The sequence below is a fragment of the Typopeltis vanoorti genome, chromosome 8, assembly GCF_054136105.1.
Source record: "Typopeltis vanoorti isolate ZY-2024b chromosome 8, IOZ_Tvanoo_1.0, whole genome shotgun sequence".
NCBI lineage: Eukaryota > Metazoa > Arthropoda > Arachnida > Uropygi > Thelyphonidae > Typopeltis > Typopeltis vanoorti.
This window is the reverse complement of record NC_143556.1, coordinates 131,886,209-131,913,357: the sequence shown is the minus strand read 5'-3', so window position 1 is coordinate 131,913,357 and position 27,149 is coordinate 131,886,209. Positions and strand designations below refer to the sequence as shown.

At 36.3% G+C, this 27,149-nt stretch overlaps 1 protein-coding gene across 10 annotated transcripts in view; it reads left to right on the top strand.

Annotated features, from left to right (window-relative positions):
* Positions 1–27,149, top strand: part of LOC150104358 (intermembrane lipid transfer protein VPS13A-like) — a 2,072,875-nt gene that overhangs the window by 1,338,260 nt on the left and 707,466 nt on the right. For all 10 annotated transcript variants that reach the window (XM_090396324.1, XM_090396319.1, XM_090396320.1 and 7 more), the window contains one exon: positions 14,845–14,958. In XM_090396324.1, coding sequence (XP_090252450.1) covers positions 14,845–14,958 — 114 coding nt within the window. The remainder of the gene's footprint in view (positions 1–14,844; positions 14,959–27,149) is intronic.

Sequence of the window (27,149 nt, the reverse complement as noted above, 5' to 3'; positions counted from 1 at the left end):
CAGTTCATAAAAATCTTTCAATCTTGTGAATGTGATGTCATGTAGAGATTGAGAGCAGTTGATGATGGGGAAGAGAGACTGACTGTAAGCGAGCAAGAGGTGTATGGGGAGTTGAGTAAACTAAATGTTAATAAGGCTGTTCGACTTGAAAATATATCACCACATATTCTGAAGAAATGTTCCAGGGAGTTGACTCCAGCCTTGACATATTTTTTAATATGAGTCTTGCACTTGGTCAAGTTCCTAAGGAGGGCAAGATTGTGCCACTTCATAGAGGAGGTGATAGAACTCAACCATCAAACTATAGGCCTATCTGTGTGTCAGATGTCATAATTAAGTTGTTGGAGAAGCTTGTGAGAACTAGGATCCAGGATTGGGTTGACAACAATGGTATTATCTTTGATGAACAGCATTTATTTGCTAAAGGGAGGTCATGTTTTAGTAATCTACTTACTTATTACAATAAGGTGACTGCTTCCATGGACAGAGGAGAAGGATACACAGTAATATACTTAGATTTTGCAAAGGCTTTTGATGGATTACCACATGATAAGTTGATAGTCAAACTGGAGTGGATGGAGAGTTGAATATTAGACTGGTGCATTGGATTGGAAACTGACTTTCTGATAGCCATCAACAAATTGTGTATGGGGGAGCAATGTCCAAGAAAAGGAAAGTTACTAGTGATGTGCCTCAGGGGTCTGTTTTATGGCCATTTCTGTTTAACTTGTATACTAATGATATTGGTGAAGATTTGAATGGAGATATTCAGTTGTTTGCAGATGATGCAAAGTTGGGACGAACCATGATGAGTAGAAAAGATGTTATGGCCTTACAAGAAGACTTGAATAAATTGAGTGAATGGGCACGGGAATGGGGATGCGAGTTCAATATTGCAAAATGTTAGGTTTTAAAATTTGGTAAACAAAAATAGGATGCAGAATTTATGCTTTGTGAGGATATATTGTCGGAGGTGGAGGAAATAAGAGATCTGTGGGTGATAGTGGATAAGGATCTGAAATTTAGGATTATACATAGCTAAAATTGTGAAGACAACACAAAGGCTTCTTGGGAACGATGCAGAGAACACTGACTTGTAGAAATAGGGTGATTCTTGTTCCATCGTATAATGATTTGATTAGGCTACACATGGACTATGGTCTTAATTTGGACAACTTTTCAGAAGGATGAGGAGATGTTGGTGAGGGTCCAGAGGTGACTGACGATGGTAGTTTCTAACCTCTGGAATGTCGAGTATGAGGAAAGATTTGGATATGCAACTTGCAGAGTCTGGTGGACAGGAGGAGGATGTGAGATATGGTAGAGACCTACAAGTTATTAAGGGGGTTGTTATAGTATCAATGCTGGAGCAGTTCTACCGAAAATAGTGGTAGAACCAGATGTCATCCCTGGAAGATGTATAAGGAGGGTGTAAGAAGCAGGTTTTTTTCATGCAGAGTTGTGAATGCCTTGCCTCAGCGTGTGTTGTCTGCAGAGAATTTGAGTGTATTTAAAGCACAGTATGATGAGCTGTGTTTGATAAAAGGACCTCCTAGATGAGTCTTTGACTCCATGGGGTCTTGGGTTATAATAATAATAATAAAGGCTCTAACTAATTTAAATATCTTTGTCATATCACCTCTTTCCCTCCTAACAACCAAACTCTGAAATCCACATTTCTTCAACCGCCCTCCATTCCTAACATTGCAATATCCTGACAATTGACTTAGGCAATATCCTGGTATTGTCTTAGTCACTTGTCTTTGGACTCTGTCGAATGTTTCCACATCACAAAGAAATTCAAGCGACCAAATCTGAGCAGAATAATCCAAGTGTGATCTGACCAGTGCTTTATACAGTCATATAATAAGACTGCATAGCATTATACATACCCATAGGGATATGTGTTTTGCATTTGATTTCCAGGTATTTGAAAGTATTTACTTGTTGTAATATTTTATTATCTATCACTATTTTACTTTTTATTTGGTTTCAGACTTTGAAAGTGATTATTTTTGTCTTTAATTGATATTCTCATTATATTATTTTGAAATTTCATTTAATGATTTTACTGATCTCTGTGGATCATCTTCTGATGTAGCTAATACAATTTGATCATTTGCAATAATAGTGCATCCATCTTTATTTGTGGGTTTATTTTTATACCAAATGAGTTATGCAGTTTCCAGATTGTTAGTATTATATCATCATCATCATCATCAAATTCCTGCTATGTATCCTCAAGGGGTGTACAGGATATGACAGTACTACATGAAAAAATTACATCATTATTAACTTCCTATCTACAGTTTTCCTCCAAATCAGTCTGTTACTTGTCAAGACTCCAAAATTATCAGATCTTATATTTCTATCGTCTAAGGCACTTTGTACCGTATCAATCCACCTATATCTTGGTCTTCCTCTGGGTCATTTTCCTGCCAACCTGGCAGAGAACACTTGATTTACTAATCTTTCCTCTCCAATTCTATTTAAGTGACCATACCACCTGAGATTAGCTCTGCTAATGCATTCCTGGATGCTGACAATGTCAAGTTCTTTCCTAATATCCTCGTTTTTAATATGATATTGCCATTGATGCCATCTGTTCATGCCTCTAATCTTTCTCAGGACTCTCATATCTGTGGTCTCTAGTCTTTGGTCAAGTGTTTTACTTCTGACCCAGCTCTCAGATCCATAAGTTAAAACTGGTTTGAACACTATCTTTTATACAGCTAATTTAGTGGTCCGACTAATTTCTTTCTTATTCCATATGAATTTATTCAATTGACTTCCCACCATACCAGCTTTGCTGATTCTGTTGTTTATTTCTATATTTAATTTACCATCTTCAGTAAAAATCATGCCTAAGTAGCTGAAATGTTTTACTTGTTCCACAGGTTTTCCATTCACAACACAGTTGACATTTTCAATGATTCTGCCTATTTTCATTGTCTTTGTCTTTTTATTGCTGACCTTCATACCATATCTATTACAACAGCTATTCAATTTAGTCAGAGAATCTTGCAGACTTGTAGCGGATTTATTTAGAAGTATAACATCATCCGCATAAAGCAAAGAGCTGACATTAACATCTCCAATTTTGATATCAGGTTTAATACCACATTCCTTCATAATGTGATCCATATAGATAATGAATAACAGAGGGGATAATGTACATCCTTGTCTCACACCAGATTTAACATTAAACCATCTTCCTGTACTTCCTTCAATTCTAACTGCTGACTGACAACTCAAATAAAGACTACGTATTGCTTGATATAATGCCCCATTGACACCATATAACTACAGCATATTGAATAGCTTCTCTCTTGGCACCTTGTCATATGCCTTTTCCAGATCGACAAAATTTAAATACAGATCTTTGTTATATTCCCATGCTTTCTCGACTATTTGTCGTAAAGTGAAGATCTGATCCTGACAGCCTCTGTTTAGCCTGAATCCAGCTTGTTCTTCACCAGGCTTTTCTTTCACAATTCTTCTCAACCATTTCTCAAGTATACTTGCATAGATCTTGCCAGGAACACTCAGTAGGGAAATACCTCTGTAATTCTCACATTCAGTTTTATTTCCCTTTTTATATATGGGTACTATGAGAGCTCTACTCCAATCATCGGGAATTCGTCCCTCTGTCCAGGCTTTCTGAACTATGCAGTGCAGCCACTGTAAGACTTTTATACCACCATACTTCAGCATTTCTGGTCGAATATCATCTACTCCTGCTGCCTTTTCACATTTCAAGCCTTTGATGGCTTTTTCTACTTCAAGTATGGATATGTATTCCTGACTGCATGCCTGGTCAGAGTTTTTTATCACTGTGCTGTCATCACTGCTTGTTTCATTTAGCAGTTTTTCAAAGTAATTACTCCATACTTCAAGGATATCTTTTTCTCCTGTTTTCATGTCACCTTTATCATCTCTAACTCCTTTTACAGCACTCGTTCCTCCATTCTTAAGCTTCTTCAACAACCTCCAGAATATTTTGCCACCGTCTTGATATTTATTTTCTATATTCTTGCCAAAGTCCTCCCATGACTTTTGTTTAGCTAGTTTTACACACTGTTTAGCTTTCTTACATTTGTCTCTGTATTCTGTAAGAGTAAAAGCTGACTTATTTGCCAGGAACTTTTGATATGCTTTCTTCTTTTCCTTCACTGCCTCTTTAACTTCCTGTGTTCACCAGGGAGTTCTGATTTTTTTATCCTTTCACACAACCTCACCACATGCCTCTCTGGCAGAATCAATCAATGTTTTCTTCAGAGTTTGCCACTGAATCTCCAAGGTTTGATTCCTGTTCTCAGACTCTTTCATTTTCTTTTCAATAATCTTTCTGTATTTTAGTCTACAGTTCACATCTGAGAGCTGCTCAACTTTTATTCGCTTTAAAACTTTCTTACATGTTATTCTTTTCAATATGAAATTCAATTTTATCCTGCTCAAGACTAAATAGTGGTCACTTCCAGTTTCAAATCCTCTGTACACGCTGGTGTCCTGCACCAGGGAGAAAACATCACTATCAACAATAACGTAGTCAATGAGACTTTTCTTATTCCTAGCCTCTTCTCTCCATGTGAATTTGTGCACATTTTTATGTTGGAACATGGTGTTAGTAATAACCAGTCCATGTCCTGAGCAGAAATCCAACAGATATTTGCCATTTTTATTAACTTTTCTCTTTTCTCCAAATTTTCCCAAAATATTTTTGTATGTCTCACAATCATTTCCTACTCTGCTATTTAGATCCCCAACAAGGACCAACTTTTCCTTTTTCATTGTGTCAGTTGCTTTTTCTAGAGCGTCAAAAAATTCCTCCACTTCTACCTTAGTAAAACCTTCTGTGGGACCATAGGCACAAATAAGTCTCATTGTCCAGTTCCCCATTCTCATATTTGCCCACATTACTCTACTTGAGACTGACTGCCATTCAAGAAGATTAGCCTCGTATTTTGTGTTGAATACTATGGCTACTCCTTTTGATTGTCATTGCCTGAATATAACATTTTGTATTTATTGCTCAGAAAGATCTCACCAGTTTTGGTCTTTTTTGTTTCAGTCACCCCTATTATGTCGATCTGGTACTTATCTAATTCCTCAGCTAGCACCATTTCTTTGCCATTCAGGCTTCTTATGTTGATAGTACCGATCTTTAACTCTGGTGATGTTGAGTTTGGGTTTGTTTTCAGATTTGTTCCAGTAGCTGACTTTTCGCTGTTCGCCCTGTTTCCCTGGCGAAAACAAAGGGGGCCTTGTTTAACCGGGCGACGCCCCAGCCGGCATGAAATTTTGTCATGTTGTACCATCATTTTTTATTTTGATTTAACCAATAAGAATACAATTTGGTCGGCTAAATCCCAAATTGCCAGCCCATCCTCGTTTGTTCAGTATCAAAGTAGATACCCAACAGGGTGCACCACGAGAAGGTGAGGATTGGACATTAGGTTAGAAGCCCAGGTCGGTTCTCCGCATTCCTTTAAAGGCTATGTGGAGGTCTCCTCTCAGTTATACAGCTTTGACCCTTAAGCACCCCTTAGTATTATATAAATATATATATATATATATATATATATATATATATATATATTCAAAAAAAGCAGAGGTGATATAGGTACATCCTTGCTGTACTCCTCTTGGTATGTCTTTCCATTGTGATATTTGTTGGAAGTTTGTGCCTGAAATATAATCAGGACTGGGATAACTCGTATATAGAAGCTAATTACTTCACATCACTTGCCTTAGTATTCCATGATGCATAGCATTATACATACCCATAAGGATATATGCTTTGCATTATAGGAAGGGTCACTACCCAGACTGGTTTCAACCTTTATTGAGGTCTCATCATTGGGAGCCAGACCCAGAGGTGATACTAAGGTTGAAGTAATGCTGAAGTCATATTCTCATATACGAGTAGCCGAAAGGTGTCACACCTTATTATTAAAATACTCTGGATTACAGACAGTTGTTGGAAGTTTTTCCGCTTGGTTATACTATAAATTAAAGATACCAAGAAATTCCAAGTGTAAGCAAACTTTCAAGTTTGCACCTGAAATATAATCAGGACTTGAGCAACTTGTGTTTAGAAGCTGATTACTTCACATCACTTGCCTTAGATCTTTGGCATTACTTCAATCTTAGTATCACCTGTGAATTTGGCTCCCACTTGATGAGACCTCTGACCTTTCCCATAATGCATAGCATTATACATACTTGTAAGGATATGTGTTTTGATTATGGGATACTAATGCAAGTGGTGTGAAGTAATTAGCTTCTATATACGAGTAGCCCCAGTCCTGATTATATTTCAGGCACAAACTTTGTTTGCTTACACTTGGATAAAGAATTAAACAAAGTATATAATTTCTTAGTATCTTTAATTCATTGTGATATTTATTCTAATTTAACTGCTATTTCATTGCTTGTGTATTTTTATTATTATTATTACATGACATCTCCAGGGAGTCCAAAGAACTCATCGAGGGAGGGCACCTGCTCTACAACTGTCATCACCACTCCTCCACCAACTGACTGCAACTACACCACCGCCACTAGTATTTCCACAGACAATCACCAACATCCATGCCCAATGTGAGATTCGAATCCACAGCCTTTTGGCTGGAGAGCAGATACACTAACCACTTGGCCAACCTGGCTGCTGGCAATGATATTTTTAATATGAAAATTGTGTCTATGCAAGATCAGCCTTTTCAGAATATGTTTTGTTCTTCTAATAGTTTGTCCTCTACAATGCTTTTTAGTTTCTCTTTTAAAATTCTGCATATATGTATGCAGAATTTTAAAAGAGACCTTTCCCACAATGCTATGTCCCAAAATGTCTCTTTCCCACATTATGTATGCTAAATGCAGGGTACAAAAGTACCCTGCATTTAGCATACTAATTCCTATATAGTTATTGCAGTCAGCTTTAATCTATTTTTATAAATTGAATTAACCAGTGCTTGTTTCCAAAAGTTTGTGGTTTTTTCAGAAATCCTGCCCATGAAATTCTTTAAGGAATTTCATTAAAATTTAACCCTGCATTTTTGTGCAGTTCCATGTTTAGAAAGTTTTTTACCTTGGGTATAATATATGTTAAAGATGCCAATCTATTTTAAACCTGGTTTTACTTCATTTCCCAAGTAAGCAAATAGACAAATAAGTCAAGTTTGCGCTTGCACATAGTACAAGTCTATAAGCTCTGTATTACTTAACCTTGGTATTTCTAAGCCTGGCTCCCACTGATGAGACCTCAATAAAGGTCGAAACTGGTCTGGGTAGTGGCCCCTTGCCTTTAATGCATAGTATCATACATCTCCTCAAGGAGATGGGCTTTGCATTAAGGGTAAATATTAAGAATAGTGATCAGATCTTATTCCACCTTTACCACGAGTTGCCTAGACTTGCACTACTTTGCGGGTCACCTAGACTTGTACTGCGTGCAGGCGCAAACTTGACTTATTTGTCGGTTTTGCTTACTTGGGAAATGGAGTAAAACCAGGTTTAAAATAGCTTGGAATCTTTAACATTCCATGTTTATATTGTTGTCTCTTGGTGTTTTCTTATTTTACATCTTATTTATTGTATTTTTCAGTTCTGACATTGTAATATTTTCCATTAGATCATTCTTTGCTGTATAAAATTTTACTGCTTTATTATCCTAAGTTCATAGATTTTAACCTGGCATGAGCAAAGTGGGGTGTCACAGTTATTTCTTTCTATATCTTTGGGGTCTGTGACACTCCACCTTACTGACGGCAGGTTAAATATAAGTTAACCATTTTTCTGTTGTTTGTATTTTTATCTTTTCTTTTATATATATATATTTATTCATGTATTTTATTATTTTATAGGGTTTTGGTTGTGGCTTAGTTATATACTTTTCTAGATCAGTTACAGAATTGTTCCTTCTCTCTCTCTCTCTGTTTTTTCCTTATTTCTTGTTTTGCAATTGCACTGTTTCTTTTCTGCTCTATTTTTGCTTCTACTGTCTTGAAATTTAGCTATTTCTGGTAACTCTATTTTTTTGTTGTTGTTATTATCTTTTCTATTTCTTTGTCCCAGTGTCATGTTTCTCTTTTTTTTTTTTATTCCATTTACTCTTTATTCTGAAGATTGCTGCCGATGGTTTTTGTCAAGCTTTGTTTTAGATTTTCCCATTCCTCTTATAATTCAAATAGATTCAAGTATGGATCCTGTTTTAATATTAGTGCATTTCTGATATTATTGCTTAGTATGACGATCTTGTAATGAAGAAATTTTGTAACTTGGTTGATACACTGCTGTCCAAAGCTTAAGGACGAACACTATTTCTGAAGATTACAACTGCAAATTCAGATGAATCAGCTTGTGGCAATTTGTGTATTTCACGATTTTGAGTAGAAAACAGGTACACATACAAATTTTTGAATCGCATGCAAAGGGTTCACATGGTAGAATTCAACAGGAAAAATGCAAAAGGCTGTGCTAAGTCAATTGTTTTTGAAGGAAGCTCTTTTAGTGAAGAAATAAAGATGCAAACTTGGATGTCTTGTAATGTCCCAAAGTCATCATCTAGACCAGTGGTCTCAAACTCAAATTGCATGCAGGCCGAATGCATGATGTGAAAGCAGCTGATGGGCCGGAATTTTTTTTTTTTTAACAAAATGGTTGTGAATATATATATATATATATATTTATATATATTGAACTGTACTTTCCTTAATGTATTAATACCACCCCTTTATAACCTTTATAATTATGAAACCCTTTTATAACCTTTATGACTCGAGAATAAATATTGACAACCTATTCTCCTTTTTTTATTTATTAAATTTTTCTTCGACACATACAGAAAAAATACATATGTTTGTAAATAATTATAAAATTCTTTATTTCTTACTGCAACTTGACACTTGATGGTGTTTCGATTCTGATAAAGTTTGTAGCCTTGGAGAAAAATTACTAGAAACTATCTTCATCACAGATTGTAGATGCTCATTGGTCAATCAGTTTCTTTTCTTAGACTTATTAATTTTCAACTGCGAAAAAACTGTTCACATATAAATGTACTCCTAAACAAAGCGATTATTCTTATTGCAAAAATTCGTAACTGAGGGTATTTATCTTTTGACAAGTACGAATAAAAGTTTATCAAATCTGTATGTTCAAATTTTTGAATAAGATTTATATCACACTGTAAATTAATTAGCTTCATTTGTAGATTTTCTGGTGCGTTATTCACGTTCGTTTTTAATGGTAATGAAAATAATGTAAAATCGGACTCCATATCATTAAAATCTTTAAATTTTTCTTCAAATTCTTGTCGTAATAATGCTATTTTTCTTGCATATTCTTGAGATTTTTCATTTGAAATAATAGGGCAAGATTTAAGATGTAGGAAATGTAGGAAATTTTTTTATTACAGTTGTGTTTCCCATAATTGCAATTTAACTTTAAAAGCTTTAATACAAGCATACATGTCAGTGATAAGTTTATTCTTCCCTTGCAGCTCTTTATTGAGAATATTTAAATGGCCGGTTAAGTCAACAAGAAATGCTAAATCTGTTATCCATGTATCATTACGTAGCTCGTCGATGGTTTTATTCTTTTGTGTCATGAAAATTTTGATTTCATTTATTAAATCAAAAAACTATTTTAATACAGCTCCTCAACTTAACCACCTCACCTCGTTATAAAAAATCATTTCTCCATACTTACTTTCAATTTCTTCAAGCAATGCAACAAATTCTCGATGATTCGGAGCTCGTCCACGGATAAAGTTTACTCTTTTAGTTACTGTTTCCATAACATTATCTATCTGCAAACTTTTGGCATAAGGTGCTTCTTGATGAATAATGCAATGTATAGTGCAAAATTTATTCTGAAATTTTTCTTCTTTCACGATATTTCTTAATTTTACCGCTACTCCATATTTTTTACCAACCATAGCAGCTGCACCATCACTTGCAAATCCAACCATTTTATCACAACTTAATTTATATTTATCTATTACAGTTTTTATTTCATAAAAAATATCTTGTGCACCAGTTTTACCTTTCATAGGAATTATTTACAATAATTCCTCAATTACTTCAAATTCATCAGTAACACATCGTACGAAAATGGCAAGTTGTGCTATATCTGTGATGTGAGTACTCTCATCAACTGCTATTGAGAATGCTGCAAAATCTATACTTTTTTTTTTAACTGACATCGTAAATCACTCGCGATTTCGTTAATACATTCTGCTATCATGTTGGCTGACAAACTAATATTTTTAAATAATTGTTGTTTGTCAGGACAAAGAAGTTCAGCAGACTTAATCAAACAATCTTTAAGGAATTCACCATCAGTAAATTGTTTTGATCGTTTTGCAATGATGTGTGTGAAAGCAAAACTTGCGTGAACTGTTGCTTCACTGGATTTATTTGCTTCAATAAAAAAATGTTGTTGTCGTAAGCCAGATTTCAGAAAATGCAACTTTTCTTCCCTCAATTTTTTGAGGGAAGAAAACATTTCAACATTTCAAATTTTTCTTCATGATTCATTTCGTAATGGCAATGTAAATTGTATTCTTTTGGAACTGATATTCCCTTATTACAAATAAAACATACAATTTTATTGTGCACATCACCACAAAAGTGCATAATTTCCCATTTATCTTGAAAAACACGTCCTTCTTCTTTGTCCGCTTTTCTTTTACTCTTTGTTAAAGACATGGCTTGCAGTTTAATCTCTTAATTAAAATCACTATTATAATTTTATTTACAACTTTAATTCAACAAGATGAATTTTCGTATGAAAGCAACACTCAAAAGTTATTATTATTATTATTCTGGGCAACTCCAAGGAGTCGACAGACTCATCGAGGGAGGCTCTAACATCATGTCAAGAACAACTATTCGACATTCACACAGTATCTATCATACCTTGCCTTGAACTCATTCACAGTCGTAGCACCCACAACAGACTCTAGCAGCTTATTCCACTCATTCACCACTCTCCAAGTAAAAAACCTAGCTCTAACACCCCTGCTAACCACATTCTTGCCTAGCTTCCATGTATGGCCCCTAGTCCTCCCACCACCAGTCCTATTCTCAAAAATATCTTCTGGATTAATCTTATAGAAACCCTTCAGTAATTTGAATATCTCAATCATATCACCCCTTTTCTGCCTATCGACCAATTTTTGCAACCCACAAATCTTCAACCTGTTCTCATAAGGTTCATTCCACAGACCTGCTATCATCTTGGTCACTCCTCTCTGGATCCTCTCCACCTCCTCCCCATCAAGAAGAAACCCTGGCACCCATATCTGGGCACAGTAGTCTAGATGGGGGTCTTATCAAGGCTCGATACAGAGGAACAATAACTTGTTTGTCTCTGCTTGTTAAAGTATTTTTCAGAAGCCAAGTGATTTGATGAGCTGATTTAGCTACTTTTGCAATGTGCCCCCTAAACTTCAATTCCCTATCCATCAACACTCCCAAATCCCTGGCCTCATCAATCTCCTGGAGTACGGTTCCACCAATGTGATATACTGCTGCTATTCTTTTCATCCCAAAATGCATAGCCTTACACTTTGCCACATTAAATTGATGAAAGTTATGCACAATTCTAAACGATAGGTATTGATATAATGTAGATCTAACAACAAGCACAAATAAACAGGTTTTATAAGCCGTATGTTAGTTTGTCTCCATCTATATCTCATCATTTCTGTAGTGTGATTAGCGTTCATCTTTGTGAACTTTTCTCATAGGTGATAAGCAATTTTTAAGCGCCTCCGTAGTGCAATTGGAAGAACGACGGTACATTGCGCCCTTCGATTGGAATAGGCCTAAGTTCGATTCTCGTTGCGACGGGAGGAATCTTTATCTGGTCGATTTCAATCGATGGTGAGTTAGCCGATCTCATACGGAGGTAGCAGGGTTTTTTCTCCCGGAAACTCGGGTTTTTCATCCCGCATACATACAAATCGGCCCTTCAGAACACACGCAATTTACAGACAAAAATTACTAGTTGTGGTGGTGTTGGAGGTGGGCGGTAGATGGCGTTGATTCGTAATAGAGGTAAGGTGTAGAGACAGTTGAAGTTGTCCTCCCGCGATGAGTCTTCGGACTCCTTGGAGGTATCAGGAATAATAATAATAATAATAATATTGCAATATGAACTGTGCAGCTGTGCATCGGAAACACCAGAATACTGAAGCAGCACCAACTGTCAGCTGGCAAACTAAATTTATTGATTGTAAATTGTAGATATGGACTGAACTTATCCGTACATAAGCTCAGTCCATATCTCTATGTCTCTAAAACTATAAGTACTGTATTTACAACAAATATATAATTGAAATGTATTTGCAGGCTGTGTAAAATTGCTTCGGGGGCCGGATACAGCCTGCAGGCCGTCAGTTTGAGACTGCTGATCTAGGTGACTGCATGTGGGAGGAATTATTGGAAAGCTTGATGAAAGCCACAGAATTACTGATATTGCCAGGGAGTTTGGAATATCACATAGCATATCCAGACTCTGGGCAGCATTTCAAGCTAATGGGACGTGTTTCAGACATTTGCTAGGAGATCACCCTCACTCTACCATTCAGTGAGAAGACAGATTTTTGGTTATAACAGCAAAATGTAATATATTCACCATGGCTGGTCAGCTTGCAAATCAGTTCCATTCAAGCACAGGTACATGGATATCTCAACAAACTGTGGCCAGTTGTTTGAGACAAATAGGTCTGTATGCTCAAAGGCCTGTAGTTGATGTCACTTTATCGACAGTTCATTGTAGAGCACATTTTCAGTGTTGTATGCATAAAAATTGGACAAGAAACAAAAGGGCTAATTTACTCTTTACATGCTTGAGAGTCATTTTAGTCTTTCTTCTGATTCTAGACAACACTTGATCTGCCATGAGAGTGGTAATGCTTACCATCACGAGAATGTACTTGAAACTGATAGATATGGCAGTGCTGGGGTTATGGTGTGGGGATGCATTATGCTTAAGGGACACACCGAGCTACAAGTGCCGGAAAGAGGGAGTATGATTGGTGAACAATATTGCAGTGAAGTCCATCATCATATTCAAATGTTCTGTGGTGCTGTAGGTGAAGAATTCATTTTTATGGATTAGCATGCCACACCACAATGCACACAAACAAAGGAGTTTCTTCTGAAGACTGAGGATATTAATCGAATCACAATGCCTTAGCCTTGCTCTGAAGGAGGAGTTGGACAGTTTTCCTCAAGAACTCTTGAATCACTTGGTGGTAAGCATGATACAACAATGTGAAAGCTGCATCACAGCTTGGGATGTACATATTCAATACTGAAATGTCTTTCCATATACGTTGTTAAGAAATTTATAACTTTTGCCAAAAACATATTGCAATTTAATTTGTATGAAATTTATAACAAATCTTTTGTGTTATATAATTTATTATTATGCTGCAATAAATTTGTGCCACATTTGGCTCTAGTCAAAAAAATGTTTTCATATACAGATAAAAATGAAGTTTTGGACATCAGCCTACAATTCTCTTCATTTCACTCTGCGTCTTCACCAACTCAGCTTTCAAATCTTGTGTCATATTTTGCTATCATTCACTCTCACTATTTTATCACTGTTACATATGCTTGTTTGTCATCATCCCCCTCCCCACTACCTTACCATTAATTGCAGTCTGTTTTTCAACATCATTATTGCCCACTTTATTGTTAACTGCATTCTATTTTTAACATTGTTATTGCCTGCTTTTATCCTTAATTGTACTCTGTTTTTCACATCATTTTTCACATCATCCCCACTTTGCCGTCAGTAGAACTGTTTTCTTCACTATCATTTCTACACACTTTCTGAACATTTACAGAATTTTCTTCAACTGCTGTTGCAGTTACAAAGCCATGTTTCCTACTCATCTTTAAACTATTTAAACTCATATTTAAGCATACCTTGTGGTCCTTCAGAATATCTCAATTCCTACATACCCACACTCACTCTTTTCTCATATTCAGTTTCTCTACATAAATATTCACATCTTCCCAAGCATACATAACACACTTACTGTACCATACTGTTTTCGAACAATCCACATCATTTACTTTACTTGTTTTCCTCATTGACGAACGTAACTATTTGCCTTTCATTTCCATTCACACCTCCAAGGAATCCAAAGACTCATCAAGGGAGGGCACCTGCTCTATAACTCTGTCTCCACTAATCTACCAATAGCAACTACCTTCATCTTCTACACCAATGCCATCTACTGCCAGCCACCACTACTAGTATATTCACAGACAATCACAAACATCCATAGCCACAGTGGAATTCGAACCTGCAGCCTTTTGGCTGGAGAGTGGATACACTAACCACTCAGCCAACCAGGCCGGCATATCAGCATACTAACAAAAACAATGAATTTATTATAATAATTATTATTATTATTATTATCACCACCCCGAGACCTCATGGAGTCAAAGACTCATCTGGGAGGTCCTTTTATCGCACACAGCTCATCATAACGTGTTTTAACCACATTCAAACTCTTTGCAGACACCACATTCTCAGGCAAGGCATTCCAATCATTCACAACTCTGCACAAAAAAAACCTGTCTCTCACTCCCCTACTCACACCCTCTTTATACAGTTTCCAGATTTTAAGATAGCCATTGTGAAAAAAAAATGAAATTCAGTTTCCCTGCACAGTTGCATTCATGTTAAGGGATCATTTCACTTAAACCTCAAAACTTTGTAGGATCCAAATTATTCAAGTTTGGTTAAAATGTAGACTACTGTATTTCATTTTTGATTGCTTTGTGATATTTATATCTTTACCTTTATTTTTAGGAAGTAGAGGAGAGACCAAGTGAAATAGATTACCGTGCATCTCATGATCATAAAAGGCTACTTAATATCAATAATTATTTAGGTCCTGAAGGAACTATCATGGTCATGAAAAAGGTAAATTACTCTCAATATATTTATATGTTTCTACCAATTAAACATAGAACCATTTATATTGGAAATAGAAAATTGATTCAACTGAGTTGCTACCTTAAAAGCTAGAGAATCAGTTCATAACTTAAAACATCTATATTACGTATTATTATTATTGGTGGGTAATGTGCAACAAGCTTTTTAACCAACATGCAATCTACCTTTTATAAAAATCATTCCATGTTAGATCTACTAATATGTTGGGAAAATATCCATTGGAATTGTCTTTCTTAAAAGTGAACACAAAATCAGTTTTCTTTCACACAAGAAGGTGGCAGAGATAGAATTTTGTTTCGCAAAATAAGATCGCTGCAAGAATTACTCCTAGAAGATAAGTTTATTTTATGTAATAATATTGGCTAAAACCTGTCTGCATTTTAGTGAAAAATTGTTGCTGATTGAGATTTTCATACAGTTAATGAAGGCAAATGGTGATAAGAACAAGATCAGTCATACACTGAGAAAAAAATGTAATTCACTGAGTAGCATGGACTTGACACAACTGGTTAATTGATAGGAGTCTAGTATATGTGCATGGGTAAGTGGGATGTGTTGGTTGAGAGAGTGAACAAAAGAACTGAGGATGTTGAAAATTGTTTCCACTTTGTTGCAAATTAAATTAAGTTTACCATGAAATTATATTCTTGTTTTATTCTTTGTCCAAGTGTAAGCAGAAAAGTGTAAAGTTTGCATATGAAGTATCTTCGCTAATTGTACATAGAAACTAATTACTTATTATTATTTTCCTGATTCCCATGCAGTCACAAGACTCATTGTGGAAGGTTCAACACTATTGAACACAAAGTCTATCATACTACTCCTTAAAATCATCCACGGTTGGCACATTCACTGCCCTCTCATTCAATACATTATACGCTCCTGCCACTTTCCTTACAAACACTTTTACTCACCATCCCTTTTACAACACAGCTTCAAGGAATGGCCTGTTGTTGTTGTTCCTTTACCTTGTTCTCTCATATGAAAAATCTCCTCAGTGTTAATATGATACTAAACCCTTCAAACAGCTTAAATGCCTCAATCTTATCCCCCTTCTTTGCCTTCTATTCACCAAACTCTACAATCCACAATCCCTCAGTCATTCATCATAATCAATGTTATAAAATCCTGACATAATTTTTGTCAACTGCTTCTGCACCCCCTTCAAGGTTACTTCATCCAACGGCTTTGTATTAAGGCCAGGAGTATCCAGAATAAGGGAGAGGAATTGGTGGCACTGATAGCATCAGCCTGGCCAAAGATTATTGGGATCACAGAGATGTGGTTGACAGAAGAGGATATAATAACAGGAATAGAAGTTGTTGGGTACACCATTTTTCACCAGGATAGGAGGGAAAAGCGTGGTGGTGGAGTACTGCTTATGATAAGTGACGACCTATGTCCTCTAAAGTGGAGGCTTTGGAAGGCTGTGACACTAATGATTTTGAAATCATATGGTTGTGAGGTGGAGGTGATCAAGACAGGATATTTAGTGGGGTGTTGCTACAGACCAAGGAGCACAGAGGGTGGGGACCAGATGTTGAGACAGTTGAGTGTGTGGCAAGTGCTAGAAGAACGATTGTTATGGGGATTTTAACTACAGCAATATAGATTGGGGAAAGGAAGATGCATGTAGCAATAAGGGAATGGAATTTCTAGAATTCTTGAGGCACAAATGTCTTAGGCAACATGTAACAGAGGGAACAAGAGGTTCAAGAGTTTTGGATTTGGTTATAGCATCAGAAGAGCTGATAATAACTGAGATGACATCTCTCTCTCTCTGCCAGTTGGAGAGAGTGACCGTATGGTTTTGACATCGAAAATGAATAGACATGCAGGAGTATCAAAGAGACGGGAATGTATGTGGAATTATAAAGCAGGTGATTATAATAATCTTAGATGTCAACTTGGGGAAGTTTTGTGGAGGGAGGAATTGGAAGGCCGGGATATCATTAGTGCTCGGGAAATTGTGAAGGAATATTTGTTAGCAGCAATGGTAATCTGTATTCCACGAGTGAAGAAGAGGACACAATTTGGAGTAAAGTGGATGACAAACAATATTAAACAGGAACTACATGCAAAAAAGAGGCTATGGATAGAGATATAAGGAGACAGGTGAAGAGAAGATGCATGAAGAATATAAGACACAGGCCAGAAGAGTGACTAGTATGGTAAGGAAGGCAGAACTGGAATATGAGAGAAGATTGGCCCTAAGATTGAAAGAAAATCCTAGGGAATTTTTTAGCTATGTAGCCAGTAGGAGGAGAAATGACTGTGGAAGAATGATATTGCAGGATAAAAATGGGAATAGTGACTGATGCAGAGGACATAGTGGAATTATTCAATGAACACTTTATTGGAGTATTTCATCCTGAAGGAGTCAGTTTTAATACTAGAGGGATAGGGCAGGTTCAAGGTTTAGAGGTACAGGAGGAGAGTTGGTTTCAAATACTGAGTACTCTGGATGTCAGTAAAGCTTTGGGACTGGATGGTATTTCACCACGAGTTTTGAGAGAAGGTGCAAGGGAACTGACAGTGCCTTTAACCTGGCTTTTCAATGAGAGTCTAGCTTCGGCAAAGGTGCCCAGGGAATGGAAGGAAGGTAAGATAGTGCCATTGCATAAGGGTGGCAGCAGACCGGAAGTGTCTAATTATAGGCCAGTTTGCATGTTATCAGTAACATGCAAACTGGCCTATAATTAGACATGGATCTTGGAGAAAGTAGTGAGGGACTGTGTACAGCATTGGGCAGATGAGGGTGGTGTTATCCGTGAGAGTCAACATGGATTTGTGAAGGGGCATTCTTATTTTAGCAATATGCTAACCTTTTATAATAAAGATACAAGAGCATTAGATGACGGAAAGGCATATACTGCCATTTTCTTAGACTTAGCAAAAGCATTCGACAGGGTCCCGCATGTTAAGCTGTTATTTAAGTTGCAGCACATGGGTCTGGATGTCAGATTGGTCAACTGGATTCAGGATTGGCTGTCCGATAGGTATCAAAGAGTTGTGTGTGGTGGGACAATTTCAAGGAGGCAGAGTGTTACAAGTGGGGTCCCACAGGGCTCAGTACTGGGACCTATATTGTTTAACCTTTATATCAATGACACATTGACTTTATATCGATGCCAGTGTATTGCAATGGGATATTCAGTTGTTTGCAGATGATGTGAAGCTGGAAATGATTATTAGTAATAGTGCAGGTGTGGTAGCCCTGCAAGAGGATTTGAATAAGTTAGATAGATGGGCAAATGAATGGGGGTATCGGTTTAATGCAGCAAAATGTAAGGTCTTGAGGTTTGGGAAGCATCGATGGGACGCTGCATACTCTATGGGAGGAATTATACTGGAGGAAGTAGGGGAGACACTAGAGATCTGGGGTTAATCTGTGGTTGAGACACTGTCCTAATTTATCTTCTTCAAATCCTGTGGAAAAAATTTGAGAACAATAATCTAAGTGTGGTCTGATAAGAGACTTCTATAACGGAATGATAACCCTTTTCCATCTCCTTTCTCAGCAGTTCTGTTTCTCTTTCCACACATTCAGCTTTCAATTGCCATTCATGCACACAATTATGGTAAGCAGACAAACCATCACTTCAGAAAAAGTGCTCTATGATAAGCTGTGGATAAAAGGATGCATACTACGAGCCTTAGGGAATATAGGCTTACTTGTTACAGTTTGTTGAGATATCTGCATACCTGTGCTTGAATGGAGCAAGCTGATGGGCAACTTGCATGCTGATCTGCCGTTTTGATTTGATTACATTTGTTATAACAAATGTCATATGCTGTTATAACCAAAAATTTGTCTTCATGCTCCATGCTAGAGTGAGGGCATTCTCTTAGCAAATGTCTGGAACACATTCCATTTGAAATGCTGCTCAGAGCCTGGATATAATGCTATGTGAGATTCCAAACTCTCTGGCAAGATCAGGAATTCTGCAGCCTTCTTCAAGCTTTCCAATAATTCTTACCTCCATGAAATCATCTAGATAATGTCTTTGAGACATTGCAAGACATCCAAGTTTGCAATTTTATTCCTTCACAAAAAGAGCTTCTTTCAAACTCAGTCTTCATTCTCAGTCTTCACAATTTGCTTAGTACAGCCTATTATCCTGTTATGTGCTACCATGTAACCCCTTTGTGCACGGTTTGAAAATTTGGATGTGTACCCGCATTTTACTAGAAATCATCAATTTTACAAATTGCCACAAGCTGATTTATCTGAATTTGTGGTTATAATCTTCAGTAATAGTGTTCTTCCTTAGGTTTTGGACACCAATGTATAATGAGCCTAGTTGTAAAGATACTTCACATGCAAACTTTGCTTGCTTACACTTGGACAAAGTATAACACAATAATATATAATCTTTGCAAGCTTAATTTAAGTGAAAGGATGTGGATCTGCAGCAAGTGTGATATATTAATGAATTACGGGGAGTAATAACAGTAAGCATTAACGATTAAGAGTGAATATTAGACAATGTGGATTGTAGTTAAGTAAAATATGCTGAGAATGGTGTTAGCCAGAAGGGCAAGTTACAAAGCATAAGTGCCTGAATGCAAGAGTTAGAAAATGAGATTAGACATATGGTGGATAAGAACAGAAGAGTATAAAATAATCAAACAAAATACATTAGAGAAAAAAAGTGATGAACGATTCAAGAGTAGCACTGTATGGATTTTCTTTTAACCCTGCGGAGGTCGTGCACGCAAAAAAATTGCAGCGTAGGTTGCGTGTATCTGAGAGATACATTCATTACTATTATGTGCTAAAATATGATCAAACTGAGAATAAAAACACTGCATATATAATATATGATGCTTTATTTATTTTCAGTTACAACTTAGAAATTATTGAACAAAGAAAAAAAAGCTAAACCAATACTATACTGACATTGGAGTTCGCAGTATCTCTCAGATAGAATTTACTATCAAATATCACTTTCACTTTCGGACTCGAGTAACATTCGCTGCTCTTCAACATCTGATGGATTATCCAATTGATATATTTTTCCAGCCATTTTCAACTGTAAATAAAAAATCTTCTTCTTCCTAACATGAAATATAGGCCATGTGGCCTGTTCCGGTCTCATGCCATCTCTTTCTTGGTCTTCCGATTCTTCTTTTTCCACTTATTTTGTATCTGTATAATATTTTTGGTAATCTGCTGTTGTCCATTCGATTTAAATGTTCTAGCCATTTTTGTTTATACTGTCTTATGTAGTAATTAATTGGTTTGATTTTTAGGGATTGTAAGATTTCTTCATTTGTTTTGTGGTCCCACTTGGTATATCCAGCTGTTTTTCTGAGGAACTTCATTTCTGCTGTTTGAATTCGTTTTTCATCTTTCCTTTTCATGGTCCATGTTTCGCTTCCGTATAGTAGAGTTGGTTTTGACAAGACATTATATAGTCTGATTCTAGTGTGTTTTTGTACCAGGGATGGCTTAAATATACTGTTTATTATGCCATTTACTTTGACAAAGTTTGATATTTTAGTGTCTATGTCTTTTTCTTCTTCGTATGATAGATCACATCCCAAATATCTGAAAGTGTTTACTTGTTCTAGTATTTTATTATCTATCACTATTTTACTTCTTATTGGGTTTTCTCCTTTGAATGCCATTATTTTTATTTTTTCTTTGGATATTGTCATATTATATTGCTTTGAGATATCATTTAATGATTTTAATGATCTTTGTAAGTCATCTTCTGATGTAGCTAATACTATTTGATCATCTGCAAATAGTAGTGTATCTATCTTCATTTGCGGGGTCATTTGTATACCAAATGGGTTATGCTGTTTCCAGATTGTTAATATTTCATTTATATATATATATATTGAAAAGCAGAGGTGAGAGGGTACATCCTTGTCGTACTCCTCTTGATATATCTTTCCATTCTGAGGTGTGTTCTAATTTAACTGCTATTTTATTTCCTGTATATATTTCTTGAATAGATTGTAAAAGTTGGTTTGGTATGTTTAAATTGGTTAATATTTTAAACAATTTTTGTTGACTAATTTTGTCAAAAGCTTTTTCATAATCAATAAACGCCACATGTGTTTCTTTTTGAAATTCTCTTCTCTTTTCTATTAATAATTTTAAAGTAAAAATTGGATCTATGCAGGATCGGCCTTTTTGGAAGCCATTTTGTTCTTTTCGGAAGCCAATTCTAGTAATTTGTTTTCTACAATGCTGCTTAGTTTCTCTTTTAATATTCCTGCATATATTTTATATCCTGTATTCAGCAGGCTAATTCCCCTATAATTATTGCAATTGTCTTTATTTCCTTTTTTATAGATTGGGATGACCAGTGCTTTTTTCCAAGAGTTAGGGGTTTTTCCGGACATCCAAACCATATTAAAAAATTTCAAGTCTTGCATTAAATTTTTCACCTGCATTTTTGTAGAGTTCTATATTTATATTGTCTTCTCCTGGCGTTTTCCTATTTTTCCTAAATAAAAAATAAATAAATAAATAAACCAACCAATACTATATTGACATCAGAGGTTGCGGTATCTTTCAGATACAATTTACTATGAAATAACACAAATCTTTATATAACACGTGTTAAACCGAAACTGACTGCATAAACAGCGTGGAATATCACTCACAATATATGAATGCACAGCTACTCATGACTTCCAAGCTATACACTAGATATGTGTATAGCTTGGAGGTTGCAGATCAGCTGCGACCTCCGCAGGGTTAAACATGCAATGGATGAGAAGGTGCACAAGGTCTGGTTTTCTTGACAGAAGAAGGAACAGGGAATATATGCCTTAGATATGAGAAGTATGCATGTAAAAGAATAAGTGGTAGTGGTAGGAATGGATATCAGGAGACCGCTGAGGAGAGTGAAAAAAATTGGTATAGTAGGAAGAGTAGTTGGTGGGTTGTCCAGGTATGACATTAAGACAGCAGGCAAAAATCATGAATGTGGGAAGAAAGGAGTGCACTTTGCTGATGTTTGGTATGCATTTGAGGAACATACCTTACCTCAACAAACTTCACCCCTTTCTTCTCACATAGTTTGGGTATCATTCCTCTTATTGGAGATTGTTCTCCTGGACATCACTGTGTCCTCTCATCTCCATTGAACACTTCCTTATAGCAACAGTCTCTCGAACTTATTCACACTCAAGGAGATGGATTGCACTTTAATGGATTTGGTGTGAAATTAATCAAGGTAGTTAGTTTCTCAATTGGTTGCAAAGTACATTTTAATAAAATTATACCAGATCTGAAGTGTTATAATAATATGGTGATGTGCCATTTTAATATTTGAAAAGAAAAATGGAAAATATGTAACTTCAGCTTTGATTTAACCCCATTTTCTTCCTGGGGTCTAGTCCCACTGTTAAGATGAGTGCCAGGTGGCCTTTTGCTGGAAGGTTTGTGTAAAGAAGGCTAGCATTACAGATAAGTTTTTTTGGAATAATTAATTATAAGTAAGAGTTGTAAATATTATGTGTTTGCATTGTTTCTTGTGTGTGTGTGTGGGCTTGTATGTTTAAGTTTCTTAGTGAATTGTTAAACTTAGAGCAGAGTATAGTAACCAGCAAAGGAAAGATGACAGTGGCTTTGTCTTTGCAGGAATTTAATTTTGATTTCAATTGTTTTGTAAAATGAGAGTTTGAAAATGAGATAAGGCATACTTAAAATGGGATTAGACTTATGGTGGATAAGAACAGAAGAGTAGAAAATAATAAAACAAAATACATTAGAGAAAAAGAGGTGGTGAATGATTCAAGAGTAGCACTGTATGGATTTTCTTTTAAGCATGCAGTGGATGAGAAGGTGCACAAGGTCTGGTTTTCTTGACAGAAGAATGAATATAAGGTGGTAGACAAAGGTACTACATGTGTATTTGTTTGTTTATGTAGATAAATTACAGATACTTAAGGCAGATGGAAGGTGTGTGTGTGTGTGTGTGTGTGTGTGTGTGTGTGTGTGTGTGTGTGTGTGTGTGAAGTGTAGCTGAATGAGAACTTGATGAGTGGTAATATATTGATAACTTAAAGTGTTAGTACAGGAATGCACAAGGAGCATGAGTGTTAATCTTATAGCAAAGAGGGCCAGTGTAAAAGACCAGCGAAAAATTGGTAAAAAAAGTTCAGAAAAAATGAACGAGTAATCTGATGAACTTAACAATCGATGGTAAGAATGACAACAACAATATGGATGTAGCAGAAGTTGAAAAACAGAGTGCAATTAAAGGTAAGGTGGCTAGCAGTGTTGACAGCAAACAGGCATGTATCATTGGCAATCAAATTCAGAGAGATGGAAAATGTGAGGCAAGAATTGAAAACTGAGTTGGTTAAGATGAAGAGAGTTGAAAATGGATGCAGAGTGAAATTAAGAGAATTCGAGATATGTATGAAAGAGTGAAAATGAAAGATATCGGTATGAAAGAGTTAACAAAAGATCTGTGAGTGGCATTGTATGGCAATTTGATTATTGGAGGTGTGGTAAATGAGAAGATGTACACATATTCTTTTCTGGAAGTAGAATGAATAGAGTGATTGAGGCATTGGATATAAGGAGTAAGTAAGCAAGCAAAATAGTTCATAGTAGTAATAGTTACAAATGATTTGACTGAGAACAAGTCATGAGTAAGATTGGATATCAGGAGATTTTAGAGAAGGAAAAAAGATAATAGTGTGATAGGAAAGGTAGTCAGTGTGCTGCCCAGCTATAACAGGGATGAAATGAGATGGAGAGTGAAGATTGTATGTTAGCGAAAATGTATGAGAAGAAAGGAGTGCAGTTTGTTCATGTGTGGAATGAGTTTGAAGGACGAACTGAACTGTATAAGAGTTATGGAATGCATTTGAATGGTTGTGGTGTGAGTCATTTGGAGAGACTGCTGCTGGAAGGTAGAGAAATGAGTGCAGAGAATGAATCTGATCAAATAAAAAGCAATGTGAAAGAGCAGGAGAATAATGAAGGAGAGATTGAAATGGTGTTTATGAATGAATGTTGAATATGAGGAAAGGCCGAGAAGATGCAATTTACAGAGTAGTGGATAGGAGGAAGAGGGGGTGGTATGTTAGAGACCTACAAGTTGGTAAGGGGTTTATAGGATAAATGTTGAAGAGGTTTTTCATAAAATGGTGGGAGATCATTGGAGAACATCAGGCCATCCCTCGATGCAGTATAAGGAGGGTATGAACAATGGAGTGAGAAGCAGGTTTTTTGCATGCAGAGTTGTGAATGTTTGGAATGCCTTGCCTGAGAGTATGATGTCTGCAGAGAATTTGAATGTGGAAAAAGTGCAGTATGCTGAGCTGCATGTACAACAAAGGGACCTCCTAGATGAGTCTTTGATTATGTGGGAACTTAGGATGATAATAATAATAATAATAATGAGATCTCAGTATAGACTGAACCGAGTTTGTGTAGTAGTTCTTTCCAATAACCTATAGCAAAAATACATCCCAAAGGAAGTGCACTTTACATTATTGTATGCTGTGGCTCTTGTGCATATATATGCAGACTAATCATGAAGATATTTCACATGCAAATTGTGTTTGTCTACACATAGGTAAAGGATTAAGTCCAGAATATTGTTTCTTTGTCTCTTATAATTGACTTTGTAACCAAACAGGAAGAACTTTCTGCATACACACATCATCATCATTATTATGGTTTTTGTATATTATGTGTAAAACTATGTCTTTCCTATACTTTAAAATTAAGCCTTATGCTATAGTTATTCTTGTAGTAAATTAATTTCATTATTTTAAAGTGCTAATTTGGAAGGGGGAGGAGAGAATATATATATATATATATATATATATATATATATATATATATATATATATACATACATACTGGATCATTATAATTTAAAGTTCACATTTTGAAAGGCTGTAACTGGGTAACTACTCAGTGGGACGATCTGTGCAGCAATGGAATTTCATTTTGCGCAAAAAGCAACGTTAGTTCTAAAATTTGCAGTTGGATAATGCATGTAAATTATCTATGATATTTGTGATATACAGTGACCATACCATTTATGTAAATGACAAATGTCTCCAGTGATGCTTCGAAAGAAACTCCTATAAAAGCAGGTAGCTGCAGAATGCATCAGTTCATTGCCTGTTAGCAGACAACGTGTTAAAGCACATCACCATAATCAAAGGATCGTGCACTTCTTGTGAAGTTGTTTTACCAAAATAACAGCTGTGTCTTGAGAGCACTGTGAAAGTTCAGAACATTAAAGGGATTAAAGACAGGTCCTATGATTGCAAATGGTTTATGCAAAGTGATCTAGAAATTTGAAGAAACAGGTTCCTTCGATGTTGGAAGTTTTTCCACTTGGTTATACTATAAATTAAAGATACCAAGAAATTATATACTTGGTTTAATCCATTATCCAAGTGTAAGCAAACACAGTTTGCACCCGAAGTATTTTCAGGACTGGGGCAACTTGTATATAGAAGCTAATGACTTCACATCACTTGCCTTGGTATCCCATAATGCAAAGCACATATCCTTATGGACATGTATAATGCTATGCATTATGGGAAGGGTCCCTACCCAGACCGGTTTCAACCTTTATTGAATTCTCATCAGTGGGAGCCAGAACCAGAGGTGATACTAAGAGGGAAGTAATGCAAAAGTCATAGTTTTATATACGAGTACCCAAAAGTTGTTGCACCTTATTATTAAAATACTCTGGATTACAGCTAGTTGTTGGAAGTTTTTCCACTTAGTTATACTATAAATTAAAGATACCAAGAAATTATATACTTGGTTTAATCCTTTAACCATTAGCTTCTATATACGAGTTGTCCTGAAAATACTTCAGGCGCGAACTGTGCTTGCTTACACTTGGATAAAGGATTAAACCAAGTATATAATTTCTTGGTATCTTTCATTTATAGGTTCCTTAAATGTCAAAAGTGGCAGTGGAGGAAGTAGCCACAGCATTAGAGGAAGAAAGCATGGCAAATTTCATAGGAAGCAGCAGCAGCACATGGCATATTCCATGGTCTTTAGACAATCCATAAGCATGGCTCACAAAGTTGTGAAGCAAATTCTGCTCTGTTATCCTTACAAGATTTCTCACGTTCAGCAGTTGCTTAATCCTGACTGGGATGTACTAGAAACATTTGCCCTTCAGTTTCTTGCTTGGACTGAACTGGACAGTGACTGGCCATAGAAAATTTTCTGGACTGATGAAGCTCGCTTCCATCTGGATGGTGCTTTTGATGAGCTTGGTCCTGCTCGTCTCATTACCTACACTAATGGCCAGCAGTAGCATCACTCGAAGCCAATCAGGTGATTACAACACTTCAGCAGCATCATTGTCTGGATTCAACAGTTTTTATGGCAGGGTGGAGCCCTGCTCACATCACCACCTCTGTCATGTGGTTGCTTCAGACATATTTTACTGAGGACAGAATCATCAGCTGTCATTTTCATACAACATGACCAGTGTGCTTTCTGGATCTGAATACCTTCAACTTTTGGCTGTGAGGACATCTCAATGATGTTGTCTCTCATGGACACGTAGCCAACTTAGTGGACCACAAGACCAGTATTACATGCCATATCCACAACATTTCGAGTGAAACTCTACATTCTGTGGTTGAGCATGAGACTTTTGCGATTTCAGCACATTGCCAACAATGGACAGTATATTGAACATGTTGTGTTACCACACAACGCACCATGTGTACCCTAAGTTTTGTGACATTTTGAATTACACACTATGTTACTGCAGTGCAATGTATTGTACACCCAATAAGCAACTTTAAGAACTAATGTTCGTATTTGGTGCAAAAGAAAATTCCATTTGCCACACACATCATCATGTTAAATATTAAATCATTGCAATGAATAGTTACCCAGTTACAGCAGCCTTTCAAAATGTGAACTTTAATTATAATCACCCTGTACATACATACACTACTTGGAAAGAAGTCAACGGACACCATAGTGTGAGGAACACACAGCCATGACACCCACCTTAATAAGATGCAGGACCTCCTTTCATTGCAAATACTGCAGCAATCCTATGGGGGGGGGACATACTTTCCACAAGCATACAATAGCAATCAATGGGAATTTTAGATCATTTTTCCTGTAGGCATATAATGAGGTCCTGGACTGCTGTGGGGAGCACGGCCCTTGACCT